Genomic DNA, 24,529 nt, shown 5'->3' with positions numbered 1-24,529 from the left:
CTATTTTAATTATAACAATTAATTCTAACCAACAAACATAAAGAGCAAAACCTCTTACTCTATTTCCCCCAAGGGCATACTGTATATGTAGGCTACTATGGACTTATTGTCTGGGACCCATCGGGAGCATAGGCAGGCCCACAGTTAGGGCCAGTGGTATCTGTGTGTGTGTGTGTGTGTGTGTGTTATTGTGTGTGCGCGCATGTGTGTGTTATTGTGTGTGTGTGTGTGTGCGCGCATGTGTGTGTGTGCGCATGTGTGTGTGTGTGTGTGTTATTGTGTGTGTGTGTGTTATTGTGTGTGTGTGTGTGTGTTATTGTGTGTGTGTGTGTTATTGTGTGTGTGTGTGTTATTGTGTGTGTGTGTGTTATTGTGTGTGTGTGTGTGTGTGTGTGTGTGTGTGTGTGTGTGTGTTATTGTGTGTGTGTGTGTGTGTGTGTTATTGTGTGTGTGTGTGTTATTGTGTGTGTGTGTGTGTGTGTGTGTGTGTGTGTGTAGCAGAGCTCCAAAGTGCACTCCTTCCCGCGCGCGCCCGGAGGAGAGACACTGAACATTACAAAGGTTTTAATTCTCGCCAAGAGTCGAATGCGACGCGGGCGGACGCTTCACCTGTCAGCGCGATACTAAACACATATGACCGAGCAGGGCATTGTCAGCCTGAGATGAGCCCGGGCGCAGGAGAGAGAGAGACGGGCGCGGGGAGTGTGCGGAGCTCCTGGGGAAAGTGAGCTGCTCGGGAGGACCTGTAGTGGAGAAGTTGCGCGGATAAGTGACAGCGCGCGCAAGAAGACGCAGGGGAAAAGGCGAGAGTTTAGCGGAGGCGCGTCCCTCTCTCCGGCTCACACTAGTCCACAGTTTGTAGGGGCGAGTGGTCGGAGCGGCTTTAACAGGCAGCGAGCGCATCTTTGTATTCTTCTGCCGCTTTACACGGCACTGACCGGGCAGTGACCGAGCAGTGACTTGACGGAGCAATAACGGTTTTACTGGAGAGGACGCGGAGAGCGCGTTTGGGGAAAGATGAGTTGAAATGGAGCAGAGGGGCGACAGGACACAAAGGTATGTGCAGTTTGTCATTGAGCTTTTACGTGACTTAAACACGCCAAAAATGTTTTCTTTATGAAGGCTACAGCTGTGCTGCTTTGTGCCGCTACCTGCTGAAGCCACTTTAGACGCCTTAGAATAAAGAAAACGGCAATATTTGAAGCAGTGGGACTACAGAGAGTTAGGCTTTAAAGTGAGAGATTATGGTTTGTGAAGAGATAAATTCCCACTTGCATGTTTTCCTCTCATCTCTCCCATCGCTCTTTGCTGCTCCCTCCCTTGTGTGAGTTGTGTGTTTTTCGTCTGTTCTATTCATCACAGGGCCACTGCTGTATCCCAGTGGGCACGTCCCGGTGCATGGCGTTATTTGTAGCCTCAAAACATGGCTTTACACTTGACCCTAATGTAGCTATTAGACTTTAACGCGTTTCATCGTTTCTGTTTTTTAAATATTCCTGACAGCTGTGAACAGTAATGCACTGTGCATGGATTAGGGGCTGTCATACAAGGCCATATTGAAATAGCAGATTAGACTAACGTTCTCAGGACCAAAGCAGCTCACTCAGAACACAGGATTAAAGAGGAAAAAGCAGCGACGAACAAATGAAAAGTGTGACACGCAAACAAAACAATGACACAGAACTAAAGTCAATGGACCATGGATGTACGAGCAGCACACTGAGACATGTCCCAAAGAGGAACCAGCCCCACTGAACACAAATACAGGCCTACAGAAAAGAGGAAAAATTACTCTTTCTAATTCGCCTGCCTTTTGATCTCCTCTCATTCAGCCCTCTGACAGCAGGGAAGCAACCGATTATATAACTCTCCCTTTAAAGTGCCACACTAGAAAGGGTTTTTTGCACAGGCACAATAGCAACCTGTATTATCACATAAAAAAAAAAGTCTGACAGACACTGATGCTATCTCCACGGTTGAAGACTCAGTATTTTTCATTTCCAGAAATCTCTTCCAGCTGTCATTCATCATAACACATCCTCCATAACTCTCATATGTGGCTGTCACTGTGCTGACCTGTGCTCCATCGTTTAAAGGAGCTTGTGTTTGAGCCAGACGTTGGTTGTTGCTTTCTGGCCCAGCATGACTTGGCTTGACACTCCAAAAGGACCCCAGGTGGATGCCCCTTACTTGAACCCTCAGTCAATGCTGTGCACATTAATATAGTTTCTAAACATCTTTTACAATACGGATTGACAGTGTTTTGGTGTAATTGAACTCCCATGACACTATTTTTATTGATACGCTTATGGTTAGGAAGCTGCCAGAGGACATACTTGCCACAGCACATTATAACTACTGTAGAACTTCAGTGCAATTTATGTAAATCTGACTCGCAACATTTCAGCTTTTACCAAGGCTTTTCTTAGTGGCTAAATGAGAATGGATAATCCAGCCACAGTGGTTCACAAGCAGTGTGCAATTCACACAAGCAGGCAAAATAAATTACGGGGTGGAAGAAAGGGCATCTGGACGAAAACAAAACTGTAACGTTTAAAGAAAATGTGTAGTATATCATTTTTTTTATGAAATAAACAATTTTCTGCAGCAAACCTGGATTAGAATAACTAATGCAAGTTTTTAGACCTCAAAGTATGTTGAATCCAGTGAAGTCGAGGCCTGGCCAGTCAAGTTTACATGTTTTTCCTCTATTGAAAGCATTAGTATTATCTCCTAATGTTTGTAATTCACAGGTGGATTGGTAAAAACTAACATGGCATTTTATCATATAGAGTAAATCATATAATATAGAGTAAAAAAGAAATGTTGGACTAAAAACATAGCTGCCTTTTTTGTTTAGTGAAAAGCTAAAATGCTAGCACAAAAGCTGCCAAGAAGTGTTTATTTTAACAATGAGTGAAAAGCGGCTGAATGCTCCTCTTGACAAAAGGCTTTCTCTACCAGTGAAGAGATTTATTTTTTTCTATTGTAAACATTGCAGTGTTGGGAAGAAAGTGAATTTCAGCTGAACTTGATGTATGGCGTCTATTTATTGCACAGCGCTGCTGTTAAACGTAGTCGGTCTGAATGTAGAGAGATAAAAGCTTAGTCGTGTAGTTTTCAGTAGTGGTCGTACGTTACCCGGGGTTTTACTGTGCGTGTCTGCTCGTCTCTGTGAGCCGTACACAGGCTGTTCGTGGCCTGTGGCAGAACTGCAGGTGTCAAAATGAAGATCTGATTTTCAATGTCTAACACTTTGTCTGGAGTCAGAGAGCTACATCCACTATATCTTAAGCAATTCCAGTTTCCATCAGTTACCAAAACAAAGTACATCCTAGTAAAATGCAGATGGGCGCTAAAAAAATAGTGCTAAAAAGAGAAAGCCATCTGCTGTTCACACTTCACTGTGATTGGTTAAATCCACTTATCACTCACCCAGAACACGGCAAAAGCTGACCAATAAGAGAAGTGGGTGTCTGTGTTCGAGCTGACAGTTGCATTAAATAGAGAAATAGTGAATCTGTATACTGGCTGTCCAAAAACAAAAGTCACCACAGGACAAAAAAGGGGGCACATGCTCTAATATTTTGTAGGAGCGCCTTTAGCTTTTATTACAGAATTTCACAGTCGTTGTGGCATAGTTTTAATAAGGTACTGCAATATTTTAAAATGTTATGTTACATTATTTTTCACTGATCTTGTATTGATGATTGATGACCACTGCACTCTCTCACATCTTCAGCTCCAAACACTCTCACTGGGGTTCAGATCTGTAGTAGATGCTTCACCTTAGATGTTTTCTCTGCTTGATGTCAATGATTTGACCCTTCACAAACACACTGACATATTTTCCATGACCACGGGATCTGTCTTTCCACATGGTTGTTTCAGAAATGAGAAGTCACTCACTGCGTCAGTCGGGTTTAAATACTGTGTTGCAGCTGAAAGATCATAACCTGCATCAGTTATCCAGTAGGAGGAGAGGACCTACTGTATTTGCTTAGTTGAATTAAAGCAGTGACTTTTTTTTTAGAGTGTATACCAAAACAGGGATGAGATCACAATTAGTTTTGTATCACGCCCAGCCCTAATGCTCAACATATGCACAAAAAATAGCTTTTGCTATTGCAATCCTAAATATTTGATCCTAAATCCTAAATAATACTTTATGCTTTTATAAAGGGTTATGGTTATAAATAATAACACTAGGCATCCAAATCAATATGAGCTGTGACAAACGGTTATCCATAACATCCTGCATCAAAGCTTTGAAAGGTAGAAAAAGCATTCATCTAAGGCAATGAAAATGGTCTCCTGGTCAATCAGATGAATTCAGCTGGATTGTGTTTTATTGATCTGCAAGAAAGGAAATCTTGTCAACCTCATGTTCCAGTCATATGTCAAGATATCCATTTAGAGAAAAACACATATCATATGATTTATACATTGAAGGGCTGTATAGTTAATCAAATGTCAATAATTGTGTATAGAGGTTATGCAAATACTGTACATCATTTTCATTCGATAAATGACTTTCAGCATTTTAACACAGTGGCAGTGAGTAGCAGAACAATAGACAGCACTACAGATAACAGATTCTTTGCTTTTTTTTGCCAAAATGTGTGAGCTATTGTCTCAATCAAATTTACTTTACACGGTAAACTGTAGAAACATCTTATTTAGGGAGGGAAAGGTAATCAGTTCAACTGTGTACGATGTGTTTATGATCAGTGATGAATACGAGTGTAGCCTGCAGTGTTTCTGCTGTTCATTGGATTTTCTACTTACTTTTCTTGCTTACTTGATTTAATTTTTTTAGATACCAGGTACAAACTAAATATTTAGCAAGGTTGTACACTTTTATATTTATTATGAGAGTCTTTTACATTTTAGTTTAAGTTTTGATCCATTACAGGAGAATATTTCCTTACTCACATTACTTGCCACCTCCTAGATATGATAAATAAACCTTTATTTCTCCAACATCGAGTAATTCCAGATTGAGAATGACAATGGATTGTATTTTAAAACATGAATCCTAATAACATACTATGAATGGTTTAAGGCTATTCCCCCGCTGTGAGTTAACTTTTCACAGTATATGTATAATGGTTTGACTCAAAAAATGATTATTAGGATGTTTTCCATAGTTGAGCAGCCCTACTTCACAGTTTGGATAGTGATATGCAGTCAGCGGATGAGAATAGAGAGACCACCTTCCATTGTAGTAAATGAGACTCCGAATCCAATACACCTGCATTATAATGTTCCCAGCACCCCGCCCCATAATGTCGTGTGGGAAAGTGTGCACTCTGCCAGATTTAGAGCTTAGCCCAGCCCAAATACAATCATTTCATAACAGCGAGCAGGCTCTGAGCAAGAGTTTACCCATGATTTAAGGATTACGACATATTTTGTCATCCCATATACTAGTGTCACAAAAACATGTTGAATAGAAATGATGGGAACAAACACAATGTCTGTGGACGGTCAATCAATCCAGGCATCCTTTGATGGATTGAGTTTCAAGATATAGTTTTAAGCTCTTTGGACTAGAGCATGGAGTAGAACATGTAGAAATGTAGTCTGTTTTCACTACTTGGGAAAAAAATCTGCCATGTTTTTTGGCAGATATGCAAAACATCTCGAGAAATACCAGCAAAAACAACTTTAAAATGTAAACAAATGTGTGAAAGAACAACTTTTTAATCAGCTGGGTCACCACTGGTAAGGCAAGGCAAGTTTACAATTCGTACAGAAGGCAATTCAAAGTGCTTCACACAACAGGAAAATGCATTAAAAACCACAAAGAAATCACAAAACAGCGGCCTGGCTCACATCTTCAGGAAGACTGTTCCAGATTTTAGCTGCATAAAACTGAAACGCTGATTCCCCATGTTTAGTTCTGACTCTGGGCACCAGCAGGAGGCCGGTCCCTGAGGTCCTCAGAGTCCGAGATGGTTCATATGGCACTAACATATCCAAGATGTACTTTGGTGCTAGGCCATGGAGAGACTTGTACACAAGCAGAGCTGCTTTAAAGTCTATTCTCTGAGCCACAGGAGCCAGTGCAGAGACCTGAGAACAGGACTAATGTGATGGTACTTCCTGGTTCTAGTCAGGACCCGAGCAGCAGCGTTCTGGATGTACTGCAGCTGTTTTACAGCTCGTTTGGAGAGGCCAGTGAGCAGGCCGTTACAGTAGTCTAATCTACTGGAGACAAACGTTCCAAATCTGGTTTAGAAACTATACTTTTGAGTTTGGCAATCTTTCTAGATGGTAAAAAGCTGCTGATGTTATTGATTTGACGTGGCTGTTAAAATGCAAGTCTGAGTCCATTATTACCCCAAGATTTCTAATTTGATTTGTATGTTTTAGATTTGTAGGTTTCAGGTTTTAATATATGCATCACAGTGTCAGAATACTTTTGAATGAATACAAAGTTTAGTATTTAGCATCTCAAAATCTCCATTGGTTTAATATTAGGCTAAAATTCAGATTGTTGAGAGTTTGGATTGAGTAAAACAAAGTAGGTCTGCTTGTGTTAAATTAAAAATCATATTAACTGAGACCAAACAAACTGCTACAAATTTAAAACTGAATATATCACGAGACAAAAGTATCCACTTATGGTCAAAGTTAGACAACTGTGTGTGTATTAGAGTGTTTTTCCCCCCAGTAACAATTGCTCAAGACAAACTGATATACTAGACCTTTCAAAATGGAGTCGGCTGATTTTAGTTGTTGTGGCTTAGACATTGTGCAATCAGCTAAAGGCGTATATCTGGAAGTAACACAATCTGTTCTTTGAAATGTTTTAAATGCTATGTTTTGCCTGTGCGTGTGGAGAATATATAAAGATGAATCCCCTTCTCAAAATGGAAAATAAATATATTGCACTGCAGTCAATGCCAGATAAGAATATTACAGAAGAGCTTTACAATGGGAAAGGTTTTAGCAATTCAGTGGGTTTCTGATACAAGGTTGGTTCACACTCTCCGGCTGGCACTGCATTAGTCTGTATTGTGTTGCATTATGGCTGTGTCTCTGCGCATAACTGTGAGGCAGTCCATTTGTAGCCACAGCAGCACAGAGCAGCGGGTCACTGGGAGTAGGAGTGGTGCAGAAATGAGCAACAGGTCAAACATCAGGCGAGTTTCAGAGACCGGTGCCTTCATGCACCTAAACAACCTCTGACACACCGGAACTTTGAATGAGAGATAGACATGAGTTGCAGCTGTTTGTGGAAAAGTTATAATTGTTCCAGACGATTCATGTAGAAATAGCACTTACAAGATCAGAAAATAACAGAGGAGAAAATGTTCAGCAAGGTTCATGTTCCATAAGACCAGTTATTAAACATATTGATTCTGAGATTCAAAGACTGATTCTGTTTTGATCTGTAGTGGATCAAAGGGCTGTGGAGCTAATGGAGAGGGACATGTTTGAAAGCATTAATGAATAAATGAAGGCCCTCTGGGCAGTACAGGCTGATTATATGGGGAATAAAGAGTAGTTTATCTTCTTCTCCCCAACACGAGACACTGCAAGCTCCAGATTGTTTTCTCTACAACCGCGCATTTGTCTCCGTTTCACCACATCTGTTGCAAAAAAGGCAACATTGCCCACAGCAGGAATAACTATTGCTGCGTACTGACACGAGAATAATAAAATCCAGTCTCTCAGACCACTTATACAAAAATCACAATACATACCATTAGAAACATTGTGACGAAAGATCAATCTTTTAAACAAACTGTAATGCTCTGTGTCTTAAGCTTTGTGTGTGTGTGTGTGTGTGTGTTCACCACTGTTCTATCCAATTGTGATCCATGTATAGTTGTGCAATTTATTTTGCTCTTATACGTTCATTAACTTTGTGAATAAAAACACTTGCTGCTTAAAACATCTCACCACATGTGCTCTTGTCAGTGGTCATAATGCCTGATCATGTTTTTATGTATTTTCGTGTTTTTAGAAGAGTAATTGATTGAAATTGAAAGCAACACTGTTAAATAGAAAGCTATTTTTATAAACATCTCCTGTTTGTGTAAGTGGCTTATTAGAAACAAATGCCAAGTTACTGCCAAATACCAAGGCAACAAAGGCTGAAAAGAAAACAGCATTGCTCTGGTGGAGCTGATCAAAGAATGAAACTCTCATATATATCAGCCAATTATCAAGTCACATCCAGTCCCTTGTCTCTGCCAGGCGTGACAAGATGCTGCTGGATTGTGAAGAGGTGTGGGCAGAAGATCACTGTGACCCGATGTGAATCTCTCTAGATCACTCATATGCATGCATTACACTTTCCTCTGCACATCAGTATGCTTTGATAATTAGTCTTTTCTGGAGTGTTCTCACTGCCTCTTTGTAATGATGAACAAAGGCCACTGCGACTCCTGACTGACAGCCGCCCAACAATACTTCACCCACTTTATTCTCTTACAACATGTTCCCACACATTTTCATGTTTTTGTCTTTTACTTTTCATAAGCTGTACCTCCTGTGGATTTTATTTTTTCTCAAAATAATGAAAAGAAAAGGGCATTACAGCAGTGAGTAGATACATGATGAGGGAGTGACAGGCTAAGCTTGCCAGTTGGATTCAAACCTTCACTTTTGGAGTTTTAGCTACACATTTAGTTGGACTTCAAAATGACTTTTCCCGAGAGTTATCAGGAGCACATACACACAAATGCTCAAAGGAACACTACAAAAGCCGTGTGGTGTCAGGTTTAGCCAGGAAGAAATATTGTTTGTGTGCGCGTGTGTTCAGTCTTGGTTCTCTTTAAGTCGTCCTGATGACTAAACAGGGCAATTATTATTTTCATTTCCATGAGAACGCAGAAGATGCAGAAGTATGTTACTTATTTTTATTTTCATTACTTTAAGTAATTTAAACCGGAAAAGTGCATTTGTGATTCACAATATGTGCTATAACCACATACCACTGAGTGTATGGGAAAATAGATGCAATCTTAATTTTCAGTGATAAATAATTGATTGATATTGGGGGGACATAACTTTGATTAACATTTTTTTCTTATTTGATATTTGTACTGTCATTGCAGCAAAACCTACAACTACAGCTTCCCTATTTGTTTTTTTTCTTGTGCAATGAATTAAAATTTTATTGCACAAGATCTTATGCCTAAATTGACCCATAACTTTTAAATATGTTTTATTATTATGCAATTTAATGTCACGAATGACTTGTCCGAGCGAGAATTCCAGCACCTTGTGGGTGGACTATGCTCACAGTTTCAGGGTTGTCAGTTTGTAAAACGTATCCCTCTGGAGCTGCCAACCCACCTAAATGCTTTTCATCTGGGAGGCCTGCGCGGGAGCCTCAGTGTCCAAGAGTCTAATTGCCGCTGCAGAAGGCCTGTTTTCACTCTGCCAAGAAAAAAAGGCTGGCAGGGTGAATCATTTTGTATCTAAACAACTGTGCGCTATTAAGCCACCAGTCTTTAATTGGAAGAGGAAGTACATTGGTTAGCAGCAGAAAAGAAAAAAAAAACATTAAAGGCCTAATTGAAGGTGAATGACGAATGAGTTAGCGGGATGCCATTTAAATATTGCTTCAAAGCTTGTCCCTTTACGGAGCCCAAGAGATATAATACAGTTTATTTACTGCTTATGCATACAATTGTCTATAGCCAACAGTGGGCCGCTTGACCATTTTAATTACTAGCCGCTGTGTTCAAAATGAAGTCGCTAGCATTTTCATTACTGTCGTCATGTGTATGCACAACACCTCTATCTCTCTAGCTGTGTTGTGAGTGCCTCTTCGTCCTCTTATGAGCGCCGGTTCACATCTCTTCCGCTTATCTCCCCATCCTATTTCAAAGTCTTGTTTACACCTTCTCTCTGCTGTCCATTCAGGTTTCTCCAGGGCAAAAACTCTTTCAGGTTACTTTGTCGACATCCTCCATCCTCTCCTGTCTCTTTTCTTGTTCAACTTGCCTGTATTGGCGACAATAGGGTTTATGACCCATTCGTTGAACAGCTTCCATTTGCACTTCTTGCTTTTTCTGTGGTTTGCTGTCATCTATCACCGCATTTTGTCCCTACTGCACTATACACAAGGAACAGTGATGCACATGTACAATTCTAAATGTATATCTAAATGAGGAATGTGATGAAAAGATGTGTGATGAAAATGGATGTAGGGGAAAAAACAACAAAAAACTCTTGAAAGCTTTCTAAATAATGCACCACTTAACACCTCCCTAACAGATTGACGTTCTCGGGTCTATAAGGAAATTCAGAGATAATTGACCTCGGTTGGTGTCGAGTGTGTGGGGAGGGGGCAGATGCAGACAGAGACTGCACCATGATGCGAACTGCGAGGGAGAGTACGAGCGGGAGGTATAGTGTTGTCACAGTGCATAATGCTGTCGCTCCTATTATAACCAGCTTCAAGTTCAGGAGAAGAAAAGGTGTTGTGTAGGGAAAAAATGTTGCAACAAGTTCACAAGTCACAGTGGGAAATGGTGCGATGAATTTCAGCACGTGTAGAGAACATGTGGGAAAGTTGTTAAATTTGGCATGCAGTAAATTGTACTTTATCCCCATTACAGACATACGGTACAGCCAACCAGCAAAAGAAATAAAGTTATCAGAAAATAAAAAGCTAAAATTAACACTACCTTTTTAACAGCTAAACCCCTGGGTTAACGAAGAATAAATGTACATTTAACTTAACGTATACAAGTATAGTACCCACATAACATATTTATATATTTATGTGTAATAATATAAGTGAACTGAATATTGCACATGTCATTACAAAGAGGATTTACAGCACAGATCTTAGCAGTTTGGTGGTGACAGGCAAGACATTTACAAGCAAATGTTATCACATTTCAGAAGGATTATTATAATATTGTCCCAATAACATAATTGGGATAATAATACTAATTATTATTATTATAGGTATTTTATTAATTTTGGTTCACTAATTATCCTGAAAGCAAGTGCTACTTGCGGAAACACACACCGTTGTGCTTTTACCTGATGTGTAACTGTGTAACCCAGGCAGCGGGGACCACAGTTTCAGGAGTAGGTTGCCATCAGTGACTGTAAAATGTATGAATAAAGCACCAATGTTAATTGTTATGGGTTTTCAGTATTTTTTCTTTAGCGGATTGAAAAGAGCCCCTTTCAAAAAGCCGAGGTGAGCAGCAAGTTTACAGCACTTAGCAACCACGTCCTTTTAAGACATGAAGGTAGCTTATTGTATTGAAGGTAGCTTATTGTAATGATGGTAGCTTATTGTAATGAAGGTAGCTTATTGTAATGAAGGTAGCTTCTTGTAATGAATGAATAGTATGAATAGTAACTTCTATGTATAGGACTATTTGACTATTTGTCTCTGTGTTAACAGATACTGTTGTTAAATTGTCTCTGATGTTCAGTAAGGCCTTAATAAACACAACCTTTTTGTTTGACCTGAATACACTTATATCTCCTAAGCCAGTGATTATTATAGAGATCAAATATATTTTAATTGTAGGCCTAGATTTTATTTCCAAAAGTAGTGAAACAAACGCTTACATGCAGGGCTTCAGGCCAATATTTCCTTGTCATTTTTCTTATTTACTTTGTAGTGCACTGCAATGACAATGAAATGTGTGTTGTTTTTTTAACTCAAAATACAAAATAGATGCATTGTTGTTTGATTGTAAAAGAGAAATATAGTGTACTGACCCTGTATTTCTCCGAAAAGAGATATCTTTCACGGCAAGACTCACAGTTAAATTGTTTAAGGCCGTACACAGACACATCAGGTCCAGTGTTGCTAATTGATAGAGAATACATATCATTGCCCCCCCATGAAAGTGTCACTGTGATCCGAGACTTAAAAACAGCGAATTAAGCCTTTCCTTCAGATGTAGGACTGATTATCCCTGCTCTGCCGCCCCTCTCATGTCATCCTGCCCCTACCTTTGCTGCTAAATGGGAGCTGTGTGTCGTCGTGTTAGAAAGCCAGTCACATACGAAACCACTCTTCTATGTAGCTGCTCTCTTCCAAGTTCTCTCTCCTCTCTCTCTCTCTCTCTCTCTCTCGCTCTCTCCTCTCTCCTCTCTCCTCCTCTCTCTCTCTCCCCTCTCTCTCTCTCTCTCTCTCTCTCTCTTCTCTCTCTCTCTCTCTCTCTCTCTCTCTCTCTCTCTCTCTCTCTCTCTCTCTCTCTCTCTCTCTCTCTCTCACCTCTCTCTCTCTCTCTCTCCTCCTCTCCCTCTCTCTCTCTCTCTCTCTCTCTCTCTCTCTCTCTCTCTCTCTCTCTCTCTCCTCTCTCTTCTCCTCTCTCTCTCTCTCTCTCTCTCTCTCTCTTCTCTCTCTCTCTCTCTCTCTCTCTCTCTCTCTCTCTCTCCCCCTCCCTCTCCTCCCCCCTCTTTCCCCCTCAGAATTGGTTCGGCCGGGACTGGCACCCTCCAATGGATCGACCCAAAGTCCCGGCCTTCAATCTGTTGGTGTCCAGGGGCTGTTAAATATGAATGTGGGTTATGTCCTCATAATCTCTAGTCACTCGGATGGAGCATGTGTGCAATGTGAATAACGACAACCCAAGCGTCGCTGATTTTAAACCTTTAAATCTGAATCAGTTGTAGCTTGTTGTCTGCTCATCCTTCACTTCAAGCTTTACTTCATTTTTCCTGCACAAACCTATAACCCTCATTCAACCACCAGCACCACACTGCCTTACTGCATCTCAGGCTGCTATATCACTTGTTTTCTCCATTCCCCACGCTCCTGCTCTCCGCCGCCTGCTCGATAAATGAGAAACAGGGAGGCAGAGATGGGGAGGTTACGTGTGCAGAGTAGTTAAACAGTCACATAAATCCATATAGACGCATACACACACAACACTCACACTAGAGTAAACGATGTGTAAAGAGGTGCGCGTGGCCAGTCGTGCACAGTCAAATGTAAGTAACATATTAGAGTTCGATTGGAAGACAAACAGTTGCTGTCGTATATAGGGCTGGCAGTTTGTTTTCTGATAGTACCTCTAGGTGAAATAATTGCCAGTGTTTGTGCCCCTTGATGGCGATTCTGAGTGTTCTCAGGCCAGTCGTCAGCATGGGCCACAGTGGGCAAAAAGCGCACCCTCCTCCCCACATCTTCCTCTTTCCCGATTTAACTACTGCTCTGGTCCGATCGACACACACGCGGCCATGAAGATGCAGGCTGTATTATGCATAAGCACACAATGTGGACATCAAGCGGCGCATTAAAACTAAACACGCACACACACAGCAAGTCAGGGGCCAGCGCAGAACAATAGGGCCGTCTGACAATGAGGCTCTGAGGAATTCTTAGCTCAATATTAATATTCAGCAGAGTGGATAGAGAGAGCACATGTGTCAGCAGGGACGCAAGCTCATCAACATTGCTAACACTAGGGTTAGGCAGACGCATGATTACAAAACACTCCCACTCTGGTCCCCATGCAGAGCTGCTGGAACTAGTTCCCTAGCTTCTTACATCCTGCCTTCGTCTAGTTTCCTACTGTGCTTTGATGGCAACACCTGTCACGTTTTTCAGTAATTTTACAAATCCTCAGGAAGCCTGGTTGGAGATTTGATTCAGTAAATTTTGCACAAAAAACATGTCAACGTTTAAAAGTTTTGGATTTGCTAGGAACCAATTTAGAGGAAAATCAGAGTAAAGTCAAATTTCTGCTGGAAAAAATCAGTCTCCTTCTTGATTAGTCACATTTTCAATTTAGTCTTCTGTGTCTGGAGTGAACAAGTAAGCGCACCTGTCAGTCCACACTCCAGACTCTGCAGTTTCTGCTCAAGGTGACCACTAACAAATGTTGGCCATATTTGAGTGCATATGCTACCTCCATCTGTACATCCTATAATGTAAATCACTTACTGAACCTACACTTCGCGCATCTGTGCTGCTCCCTACAACAGATGTGCTTAAGTGTCCAGGACAGTTTTCCTTATTTTACAATGAAGTGTTGAGCCACACCAAACTACATTATATCAAGCTTATTGTATATTTTTCTCTACATTTATTCAAAAACACAGCATTTATTAATTCATATTCCCAGCTCTGTCAGCATTCCCATAAGGCAAAAATAAATGCTAATACAATATAATTAGAGTAGAGGCAGAAGTAAACAAAGCAGTTGGAACATTTTGCCTGCACAGAAGCCATGTTGAAAGTCACATAATGTAGCAGCACCCGTTGGCTACAGACTTGTCATTGCCAGGCTCACAAGAGCAAGACTGATTTGCGTCCCCCCGAGGAGCATGATGTTCCGTGCGCTAACAGTTACCCACAAAAACAAGTACAGTGCATAAAAGATGAACAACGGCGGGTCATTTTGAAGCGCTTTTGACATAAACATCATAAAGGTCACCTGCCTGCACTGCGCCGCCCTGCTCTTTATCACTATTACTTCTCTGGAGCGGCGTAAAAGTGATAAAGAACAAAATAGATCAACAAAAATAGCCAAAAGTGTGGCAGCAAATGGGCAATTCAAACAAACATGATTTAAACAGGTTTTACCTCATCAAATCTTGTTATCACATGCACTGTCTCACATCACCTTCCTGTTTTGCCTCATTGCCGGTCATTTTCTTGTTGTAAGTCATTTGAAAATCTCCTTTTAACTAATGATCATTGGTTAAGAAACTGTTCCACGTTTAACTGTGCTTCTATTCAAATGATCCGTCACTACACAAAAGGAAAAATACAAAGCACTAGCAGTAAGCCTATTTACTGGGGAATCCTTGTCAAAATAAATCATACATTTAGAATACATTGATGAATTTTCATAAGTAGATGCTGGTGTACTCTTGATATATTTTGAGAACATTTTAACGTAGTGGAATTAAATGAATGTTTTTGACATAATTCCCAGTTTGTAGTTAACTTCTAGGTCATTTAAGGTCCAAGTGCTTCTATGATTCTCAAAAATCAAAACACATAACAGTTTAGAACCTTTTAAATACAGTCTCGCTTACTCTCCTTCCTGATTTCTTTCTCGACACATGCTCTTGTTTCCATTTGTCTCCTACTTTCCTGCTGCGTACTGCCACGAGCTATACCTTTACAACTAAAAATCCATCACAAAAAGTTTTCAAGACGGCCGCCACACTACAGAAAGAGCTACACATACTGATGTCTAATAGACGATGACAGTGAGCTGTGGAAACATGCTCAATATGCACAGGTTGTCCGGGCAGACAGACGTTTCACTTGCAGTGGGCAACGTTTAGCGTGCAGAGGAGGTAGCACGGCAGAGCAACCAATTACTAGACTCGATTCCAAATGACAGTTATTGTTATTAAAGTGACAACTGCAATTAATTGATGAGTGATAGTATTTTTAAAAAGGGATTCATTAGAATTATGATTTGGCTGATGGCTTACATGTGCCATCAAAGACAAGAACCAGGCCTTGGAACATGAGAGCAGTGAACCATTCTCAAGCGTCAGACATTCATCACACAAGGACAAATACATGGTAATCACAGAATATATTATTTATATGGAAAAACTGGCAATATAATCTTCCTTTTCACTTAAAACGATAATGTATTGTTTGTTTCTGAGATCAGATGATAGAAAGTGAATAGATTGTCAGTACTCAACTCAAATACTTACCGTAATATTCATATCTTTCGATAGATGTTTTTACATTTCAATTTGAAAGCAATTTTATGTTTTATGTTTCCAAGGTAGTTTGGAATATAGTAAAGTAAATTAGTGGTGATTATTACATTTGAGTGTTGTACAGTTTTGCCTGGAAGTTTTTCATAAAATGTTTGTTGTTGGAGAATGGCACAAAGTAGTTATTGGTATTAAAGAAGTATTTGTGGTATTATCGTAGTAGTTGTCCCAATAATGGTATTCAAAACAATACACACGTTAATCCAGCAGAAATATGGTAAATCATGTCTTTAAAGTTGAAGTCTCAGACAAGTATGAAATAACTGTAAAATTGTGTAAGAAACACATTATTGAAATTGTACATATTACATATTTGATCATATGCCCACTTCTAATATGAAATACTAATTTGAACACATAACCTAAATTAGTGTGAACAGAACCTAATCTACTGTCCAGAGTTTTAGTATCAGTTTATTCAGCCCCATGTAAACAGAAAGTCCTGCCACCAAATACTACTCATGTATTTGTTCAATCCAATGAGAATTTGCAAGATTACAGTGGTCCACTCTGGGCTGAGGCCGGTTGTCCCTATTTGTGTTTAAGCAAACACCATGATAATTTCCCAGTTGGCTATGTAGTTTACTTACTGTGGGATGAAACGAGCAGTACAGTGTGTAAGCAGCCGAGCAGTTAATGGTTTTTGATGAATCCACCTCACTTTGCACAGTGTAAAAAACCTTATTATTTCCAAAGCCAGCATTCACTTGGGGGTTCGACGCAGTGCACAAGACACAGATACTTAGAACAGGGTGGTTAATGAAAGCTTTGTGTGAAAAAACCAACAGACATAAAACATGGAGTTAGCTTAATGGCAGGTTTGCATCCACCGGGAGCTTAGTCCTGTGCTGCTGAAGCATTGACCTTCACATGTATTTTCATAAGGCACTTAATTTTACAACTGTTTAGATAGGCATAATTATTTAGTGCATAGCTTTTAGTGTCCCATATTGTGCCAAAATCAACACTCCTGTAATACTCAAATATGTACCTTATTTGCTTGTGCATCATCATAACGTCAATGTTTAAATATATGCTAAAAACTATGCTGAAGTTGTGATGCATTTTACCGCAAATATTCCACTGTATGGCATTAAACTCTATCTATGGAGGCCAGGCCAAGTTACAGGTTGGATCTGTGGAGAGGCGATATTTTCATATTATTATGACACTAAAAACACCTGCAATTGAATAAATGAAAAATATATATAAGCTTAATGCCATACCGTGGAATATTCCAGGCAAAGCAATAACATCTCCATGACAACAAGCAAGTAGCTCACCAGAAAAGTTACAAAGTGTACCTTTATTCAGAGATAAAGATTTCCTTTTAGCATCAATTAAATTCCAAGCAGCTCATTTGTGATAAATGGAAAGACTTACATCAGGAAGGGCATCTGGTTTTAATCAAATAAATACAACACACACCAAGAAGCAGATCATTTGTAGTATCTTGGTAAGGTTCAGTAATAAATCTTGACCAGTATGAGTACAAATGCCATCTTTACACAAACCATGACTGTAAAACTGCAGCAACAGACTGCAGCGGAGACTACAGATGTCCCAAGCCCAAAAGGCCACATAAAGTCCAGTAAAACAGTCCTGAAAATGTTATGAGACGTTATAAAAATGAAACAAGCAGCAACAATAACAGGTATTTTCCCTGAACATGGCTCAGTCTAATCAAAAATAGTTCTCAATTTAATTAACTCCCTGAGCCCAATAACACAATCCATTCAACTTTACTGGACGATATACAAGCATACAAAATAGTAAGGGCTACACACTTCATAGTTACATTATTTCTCACATGACCACAGCTCATAACTATTTAGCAATGACTGTGATTAAAATACAAATAAAGCTGTTTTTATTTAGTTTTTTGACTAATGTCTAATATGGTTGTTCTTTGTGTTGTTTTAGGTCAACTCAGCCAGGCTCCCATTACAAGCATCACTGTGAAAGCCGTCAAGGTCTTGTGCCTTTTGAAGGATTTCTTCAAGATCCACAGTGCTTTGATGTGAAGACCTTCTTATGGACATATAACGCTCAAGAATAAGGTTTTAAAGTCTTAGCAGTGAGATTTAGATGGACAGTTTCTGGATATACCAAATAAACTCCAGACTTGACACAAAATTATTTGACCAACTGTAACTGATCAAGCCCGCATGGAGACTCGCCTCTGCTCATTAGTTACACTCAAAGTGGGCTATTAAAAGAGTTGCATGCGTCTGAACTATATTTGCATGACCCACAACTTGCATGATTATCCAGGATTGCTTTTGACTTCGAAGAAGAACCCTTGAGCCCTCAAAAGGCAGCCCAGCTGTAGCATCTGGGGAGAGGGTTTCCATTTCGGGCCTCTGGAAGCTTGGTGAAGATGAGATGACTTGGCAGGCCTAAAAGCCATAACCCAGGGAGAGAAGCAGGCAGAGATCTTGGTGACACACAAACACTCCCATGTCAGGGTGGGGGTTACTTTGAGCCATGCTACTGTTGCAACTAGTGGCACCCTGGAGTACAGGCAATCATCAGTCCCATCATTATTCACCCAACATTAAACCCTGAGGACCACGGGATTCAGAACAGCTCAAGAAATACTGAAATACAAGCATCTTCCCCTTCAAACAGCGAGCCTTGGCTGAGTGAAAGGCACAAGAAGACACAGTACAGGTTAGTATGCCCTGAGCAATGACAGCGCAGGTCTATCAGACCTCTTCTTTATCAAATCTAACACTACTACACAGTGTCTGTCAAGCATACAAATGAGCAACAAAACTGACAGTAAACATACTGTCAGTACATACACAAACATACAGGCTGTATGCAAGCAACATCTTTTTCAGAATGTAATTTAATACATATTTACACAGGACATTTAGAAAAGGTTAAGGAACAGACCTATTGTAAAGTCTACTTTATGAAAGATCCGTCCCAAAAAATTAACAGATCTGAAATCAACCAGACGGTAGACTTATTTGTCAGATGCTTATAATGTATCACACAGATTTGAACCATAGATGCTGCAATGCTAATGCAATTTTCTATCCCATTGTAAACATTCATCAGATTTTACTTTTGCTGTTTATGATTTTAAGTTTTAAGAAGGATAACATTGATATTTAACAAAAAAAATTTAGCTGAATTATTCTGTATCAGAATCAGAATCAGAATCAGAATAGGGTCTATTTCCATTTGTCAATGAACAAAATTCACAAACATGGGAACTTGTCCTGGAGAAGCTGAGTAAGAGTCCATCAAAAGCTAGTATCAGTTGTACAATTTTTAAAGAAGATACAACAACATTTGCTGTGTTCCGCTGCATTCAGACAAATGTAGGAGACAAACTTGTCATGAACTGGTTGTTTCTTGAGGGCAGTCCAGTTTTCTGTGTGACTTCTCGCCTCAATCCCTCCCTTTGTCCCCTCTATTCTTACCATCTCATGTTTGCTTTGCATAGATTTTGACTGCAGCCAAAGGGCAATTTTGCATCTAGAACAGAGTTCACTTACAGGCACACATCCATAGCCACGGCTGTGCTCTACAGTAAAAAAAAAAACTTGCCTTTAGAGGATTTGTTTATCAAATGTGCTGTCAAATCATGTCAAGCATTTCACATCAGGACACATTCTCCACCCTCAGGCTACTAAAAAGAAAGGCCTCAAACAAAACTATGCCACAAAGGAATCAGCACGAGTCTCACCAGTGTATGATATTCAGATCCTATAAATAGTGCTTTGTGACTGTTTGCTTACCACGATCGCTTTATCTGAATTGTAAATTTATGTTAGGGATGCTGGTGTCAGGGATTTGCTGGAGACAAGTCATAAAACATCATCCCCTAACATATTAATGTTGCAGAAAAACTGTGCTCTCTAAAAGAAATTGAAGGCAACATTTCTGGTGATTTCTGCAACACTTTCCTGAATTATTTATAGAGATTTTACAAACAATAACAAGCCAGAGCAAACATACATAATGCATTTGATATTGCTCTGAGAGATGAGTATAAAGCTGTGTGTGCGTTTCATTGTGTTTATTATTAAACCATGAAAGGAATGACTGTGTACCATTAAACCCCAAATCTGATCCGACACATTAAAACAAGTTATAGTTACTGTACAAGAAGTTATTTTGTCTTCAAAACGATCAAAAGCATTGTCGGCAATTAACATGATTTCTCCCTTTAGATCATTCTGTCACTCAGTTCGTTGCAAGAGAACAAAGTCTCCTCTCCTCTTTTCAGTCAGTGTCAACTGTCCAATTTTCTCAATCTTTGTCTTCCTTTTTACTGATTCTGGTAATCTTCCTCGCCTACTCGCTTTTCTCCTCAGTGCTTTCTCTGTAAATGTCCATTTGTCTTCTGCTTGGTCGCTCTGACCCATATACAGCTGGACAATTCAAGTCTTTTCACGTAATGGAAAATGTGTAAAAATTTTGATAACAAGTACTAAGTAAATATGCATACTATGTATATTATACTACTTCACTTACAAATTAAAACTAATTGGAATTTTATAACAACTTGTATTTGTATATGTAATTTGTATTTTGAAAAATACATTTGTGTCTTTTAAACAGGAAGAAACACCAAACATGGCGACCGAAAGCCTGGCAGAGCTCCGTGATTGGCTGTTCCTGCTTCTTCTGTGCCTCACCTTGTTGGCCGAGGTGCTGGAACTGGCGGCAGCAGCGATCGCTATGGAGACGGGCGAAGGAGATGAAGGCATAGTTTGCCCCTCGGTGTGCCGATGTGATGAAGGTTTTGTCTACTGCAACGACCGTGGCCTCAGCCTGATTCCACCACTGCCCTTAACAGCTGCTATACTCTACTTACAGAGCAATCGACTGACCAACGCTGGTCTGCCTCCATCACTCGAACGCAGCAATACTATACGAGTTATATACTTGTATGCCAACCAACTGGATGAATTTCCAATACACCTCCCTCCTTCGTTACGGGAGCTACACTTACAGGATAATAATATACGAACGTTACCGAGATCATCTCTTGCCAAGCTGCCATTACTAGAACGTTTACACTTGGATGATAACTCTATATCCACAGTTAGCATCCAGGAACGGGCCTTTTCTGGGACTCCACGGCTTCGGCTGCTGTTTCTTTCTCGTAACCACTTGTCCAGCATCCCTGCAGGTTTGCCCTCATCCCTGGAGGAGTTACGTCTGGATGACAACAGAATCAACACTATTCCCACTCATGCCTTTCGCGGCCTCTCTTCACTTCGACGCTTGGTCATGGATGGGAACCTGCTGGCCAACACACGCATTGCAGACGACACTTTTTCACGTCTGTCCAACCTGACCGAGCTGTCTCTGGTAAGGAATGCACTGCAGTCTCCACCAGTCAACCTGCCCAGCTCTCATCTCCTGCGCCTGCACCTACAGGATAACGGGATGACACATATTCCCAGAGGATCATTTGATGGCATGAGGCGACTGCAGAGGCTAGACCTGTCAGGAAACAATTTGACCAGTCTCCCCAGGGGTCTTTTGAAGGACACAGAAAGTCTGGAATTGCTATTAGTGCGAGGAAACCCCTGGTTCTGTGGCTGTAACCTACGCTGGCTCCACGCCTGGCTACACAGCAGAGGAGCGGCAGTGACAGTCAGGGGGCTCACCTGCCAGGCCCCCGAGGCAGTGAGGGGCCAGACACTCAGAGACATCACCTCCCTGATTGAGCAATGTGAAGGCCCTCCAGCTGGGCCCAGTCCTGGGGCAGGCCTAAACCCTTCTCCAAACGAACAGGTGGTTGATAGCGGTAGTCTTGGCAGAGGCCAGCCAGTAGCAACATTCTCCCACAGTAGTACCACCACTGCCCCTGCACTAGTTCCTACACAAGGATCGCTGTTTACTATGAGAATAAAAAGGCCAGACTTAATGGTACTGCCCCCAGGTGAAGGGGGGCATGTATCAGGAGAGGGCCTAGAGCTGACTGTCAAACCTCTCTCCTCAGACAGTGTGCTGGTGAGCTGGCTGTGCCCAGAGCCAGCGCCTTCTTTCCGCTTGTCCTGGCTGCGTCTGGGAAGCAGTAGTTCAATAACAGAGACTTTGGTTCCTGCAGAGAGGAGGCAGTACCTGCTTACCCAGCTCACCCCACGCTCTCATTACCTCATCTGCCTGCTGCCTCTGCGACAGGAGCCTTCATTTGGGTCGGTGAGCAGGGGGTCCTCTCGGACCAGTGGCCATGACACAGACAGTAAAGACTCAGCACCAGCCTGTGCTCAAATAGAGACAGGAGAGGCTCTTGTGAGCGCAGGAGGCGAGGGTTCAGGAAAAGATGCCCGGGACTCAGAGCTCACAGCTCTGCCACTGGCAGGGATTATTGGGGGGGCTACAGCACTGGTCAGCCTACTGTTAATATTTGGCATTTTCTGCTGGTATGGACAGAGAACAGGCTACATGTCTGGGGACTCAGGCTCCTACAACAGGGGCCGGGGAGGTAAACATTATGATGATTATGTAGAATCAGGAACAAAGAAAGACAATTCTATTTTAGAGATTAGAGCTCCACCAGCTGGGTTTCAGATGACAGCTATGGCTCACCAGCCCCTGCAGCCTAAACTGGATGATGTTACCTATATTCATACTATTTTCCCCTCCTCTTCCACCTCCTCCCAAGCCAATGGGACATACCGGAGCAACCATGGCATTGGCAGCCTCAACGGTACAATTCTAAGCCAAACTAGCCATCACCATGTCACTTATGGTACTAACCGTGGATACAGAGAGGGGGGCATCCCGGACATAGACTACGCATACACGTGATGACACAGGGACACTCACTGAGCCACGACCGCTAGACGTCATTTTTTTAAGAATGACGACTTTAGCCAGTGGCCCTTTGTCCTTGTTTCCAAAGTACCCTCTGTGCCTCTGCTGGTTCTTAATGGTTTGCTTAGTAGAAAGACTGATGTTAGGACATTGCTGTTGAATGACAGAAGTCCTACTATACATACGCTACTGCTGTGTATCTGAGTTCATAGTAGACCCTTTTGAGTGCTACTTATAATTAAAATGGTTATGTTTTCTCTTTGGATATCGGCATCTTTTCACACTACTGTTCCTCTCGGCTAATGAAACACAGTAACTTATTTGAGGTTGATATTAGACTTAGCTAATTTAGCAGGAGATATATTTATATGAAGAAAGGCACTTGATGTGTAATAGTGATAGCTCACCTATACTCCTACTATATGCTTTGAGGTGTATAGATAAAAAAGATGACAGAAGGACAAATAAATGGATGTTGTAACCCAGAGATGACAATGCATCACAGTTGACATGAAAAGCTTTACTGTTTGCCCTTCTTCTCGTCTTTAGTTTATTCCAGTTCTTATAATTCCTCTCTTTTTGCTGCCTTTTCTTTTTGACTTGGGCTCTTTTCTCTTGTGTCTTTAGTCGTGCCATGAGCAGAGGACGACTTTGTTCTTACTGAGGAAACTGACAGCAGCGATAACAGTTCTGACAGAGACAGCAGACGACACAAGCCACAGCAATGGGGAGACTAATGAGAGGCGCTGAGAGAGCCTCAGTGTGGAGGTGATGGTTAGATGGATAATCGCAGGCAAAGAGCATTAAAAACACCCGTTTTTGGATTTGGAGATTCTGACAGGGGGCTCACAAATGTAGTGAGAAGGAACGGAAAAGGGAGATCACGGGACAAAATATCAAAGATCCATAGAACACAAAAGACAGGATGATGTTTCTTTCCTGTTGCCCTACTAGTCATCATCAATGAAGAAAATAGTCCAGCTTAAGGGCCTGAAAATGTGACATTCTAATCAGCCTGGCATATCAAAAATAGACCCCTAACCCTCATTTAACTAGTCTTTCCCTAATCACCATGTGCTACTGCAAGAAATGAACCCAAATTATAAATCTCATAATAGTAACCAATTAGTTTTGCAAGGTAAAATCCTTGAAAGCGGCACACTCAAATTTGTCTCACCTCATTAGCAAAAAAGTCAACCTGATCGGAATGATTAAAAACATATATTAAAACATATTTTGGGATATATATAATTTTTTTTCCTACAAAGAAAATAATATTGGATCATTAAAATAGCAGCTGCATTTAATGATCTATTGACAGTGCAAAACACCATCTGGAAGGACATCCTGCCAACACCTGTAATGAATTGAAATTGCACATAATATATTTAATTACGTACTAACTATATTTTTTCCTGTTGTATTTTGCTTTTGTCTTGAATTGGTGTTGGTTTACAGAAAATAGCAAATGAAGCCATCCTAAGCCATCCTGAACAAAAATGTAATGATCAAATTATTCAAATGGCGTGTAGGATTCATTATGCAGAAACAAGAGCAAAGGACAAACAATTTTAACCTAACTGGAAGAGATTGTCCAGCAACTAAAACAATCCTTTAAAAATATGGAATGTGTGCTATAATTTGTTGTTGTTTATGGCATTATTTTCACTCAATGCATCAGCAAAGTAAAATCTTGCTCAGGACTGTATTTCTGACACAGTTTTAAGCAATAGGCAACATTTTAATTCTACTTCTAAATAATATATGGTCGATGTTACATGCTTTTTGAAACTCAAACCTGTATTCAAGGGTTAATTGATTTGTATCATCTACTGCAAAACCACTAATTGTTCAGTGAAAATCTGGCATTTCTCATTTCTCTTTTTCCTTTGTAATCATCTAAAGCTAAAAATCACATACCAGTTTTTCAAAGTTTCGGGATTAATAAAAGAACATTTAATTTCTGAGTCGCAAAATGCTGATAGGAATTAAGGAGACAAAAGTTTCAAACCTACATGACCTCAGAGAAGGAAAAATA

The 24,529-nt window shown here is 40.7% G+C and overlaps 2 protein-coding genes across 2 annotated transcripts in view; one reads left to right on the top strand and one right to left on the bottom strand.

Moving 5' to 3' along the window:
• The window catches only part of macrod1 (mono-ADP ribosylhydrolase 1), a 102,001-nt gene that overhangs the window by 58,739 nt on the left and 18,733 nt on the right, over positions 1-24,529 (bottom strand). The window lies entirely within an intron of this gene.
• Positions 693-23,997, top strand: flrt1b (fibronectin leucine rich transmembrane protein 1b). Its single transcript, XM_072437659.1, has 3 exons — positions 693-1,056; positions 17,623-18,372; positions 20,281-23,997. Exon 3 carries the CDS (start codon positions 20,296-20,298, stop codon positions 22,483-22,485), a length of 2,190 nt encoding a protein of 729 aa, XP_072293760.1. The 5' UTR covers positions 693-1,056; positions 17,623-18,372; positions 20,281-20,295; the 3' UTR covers positions 22,486-23,997.

The sequence above is a fragment of the Eucyclogobius newberryi genome, unplaced genomic scaffold, assembly GCF_026437365.1.
Source record: "Eucyclogobius newberryi isolate DKJ021-1_F unplaced genomic scaffold, fEucNew1.0.hap1 SCAF_11, whole genome shotgun sequence".
Taxonomy (NCBI): Eukaryota; Metazoa; Chordata; class Actinopteri; order Gobiiformes; family Gobiidae; genus Eucyclogobius; species Eucyclogobius newberryi.
This window is presented reverse-complemented; position numbering and strand designations above follow the sequence as displayed.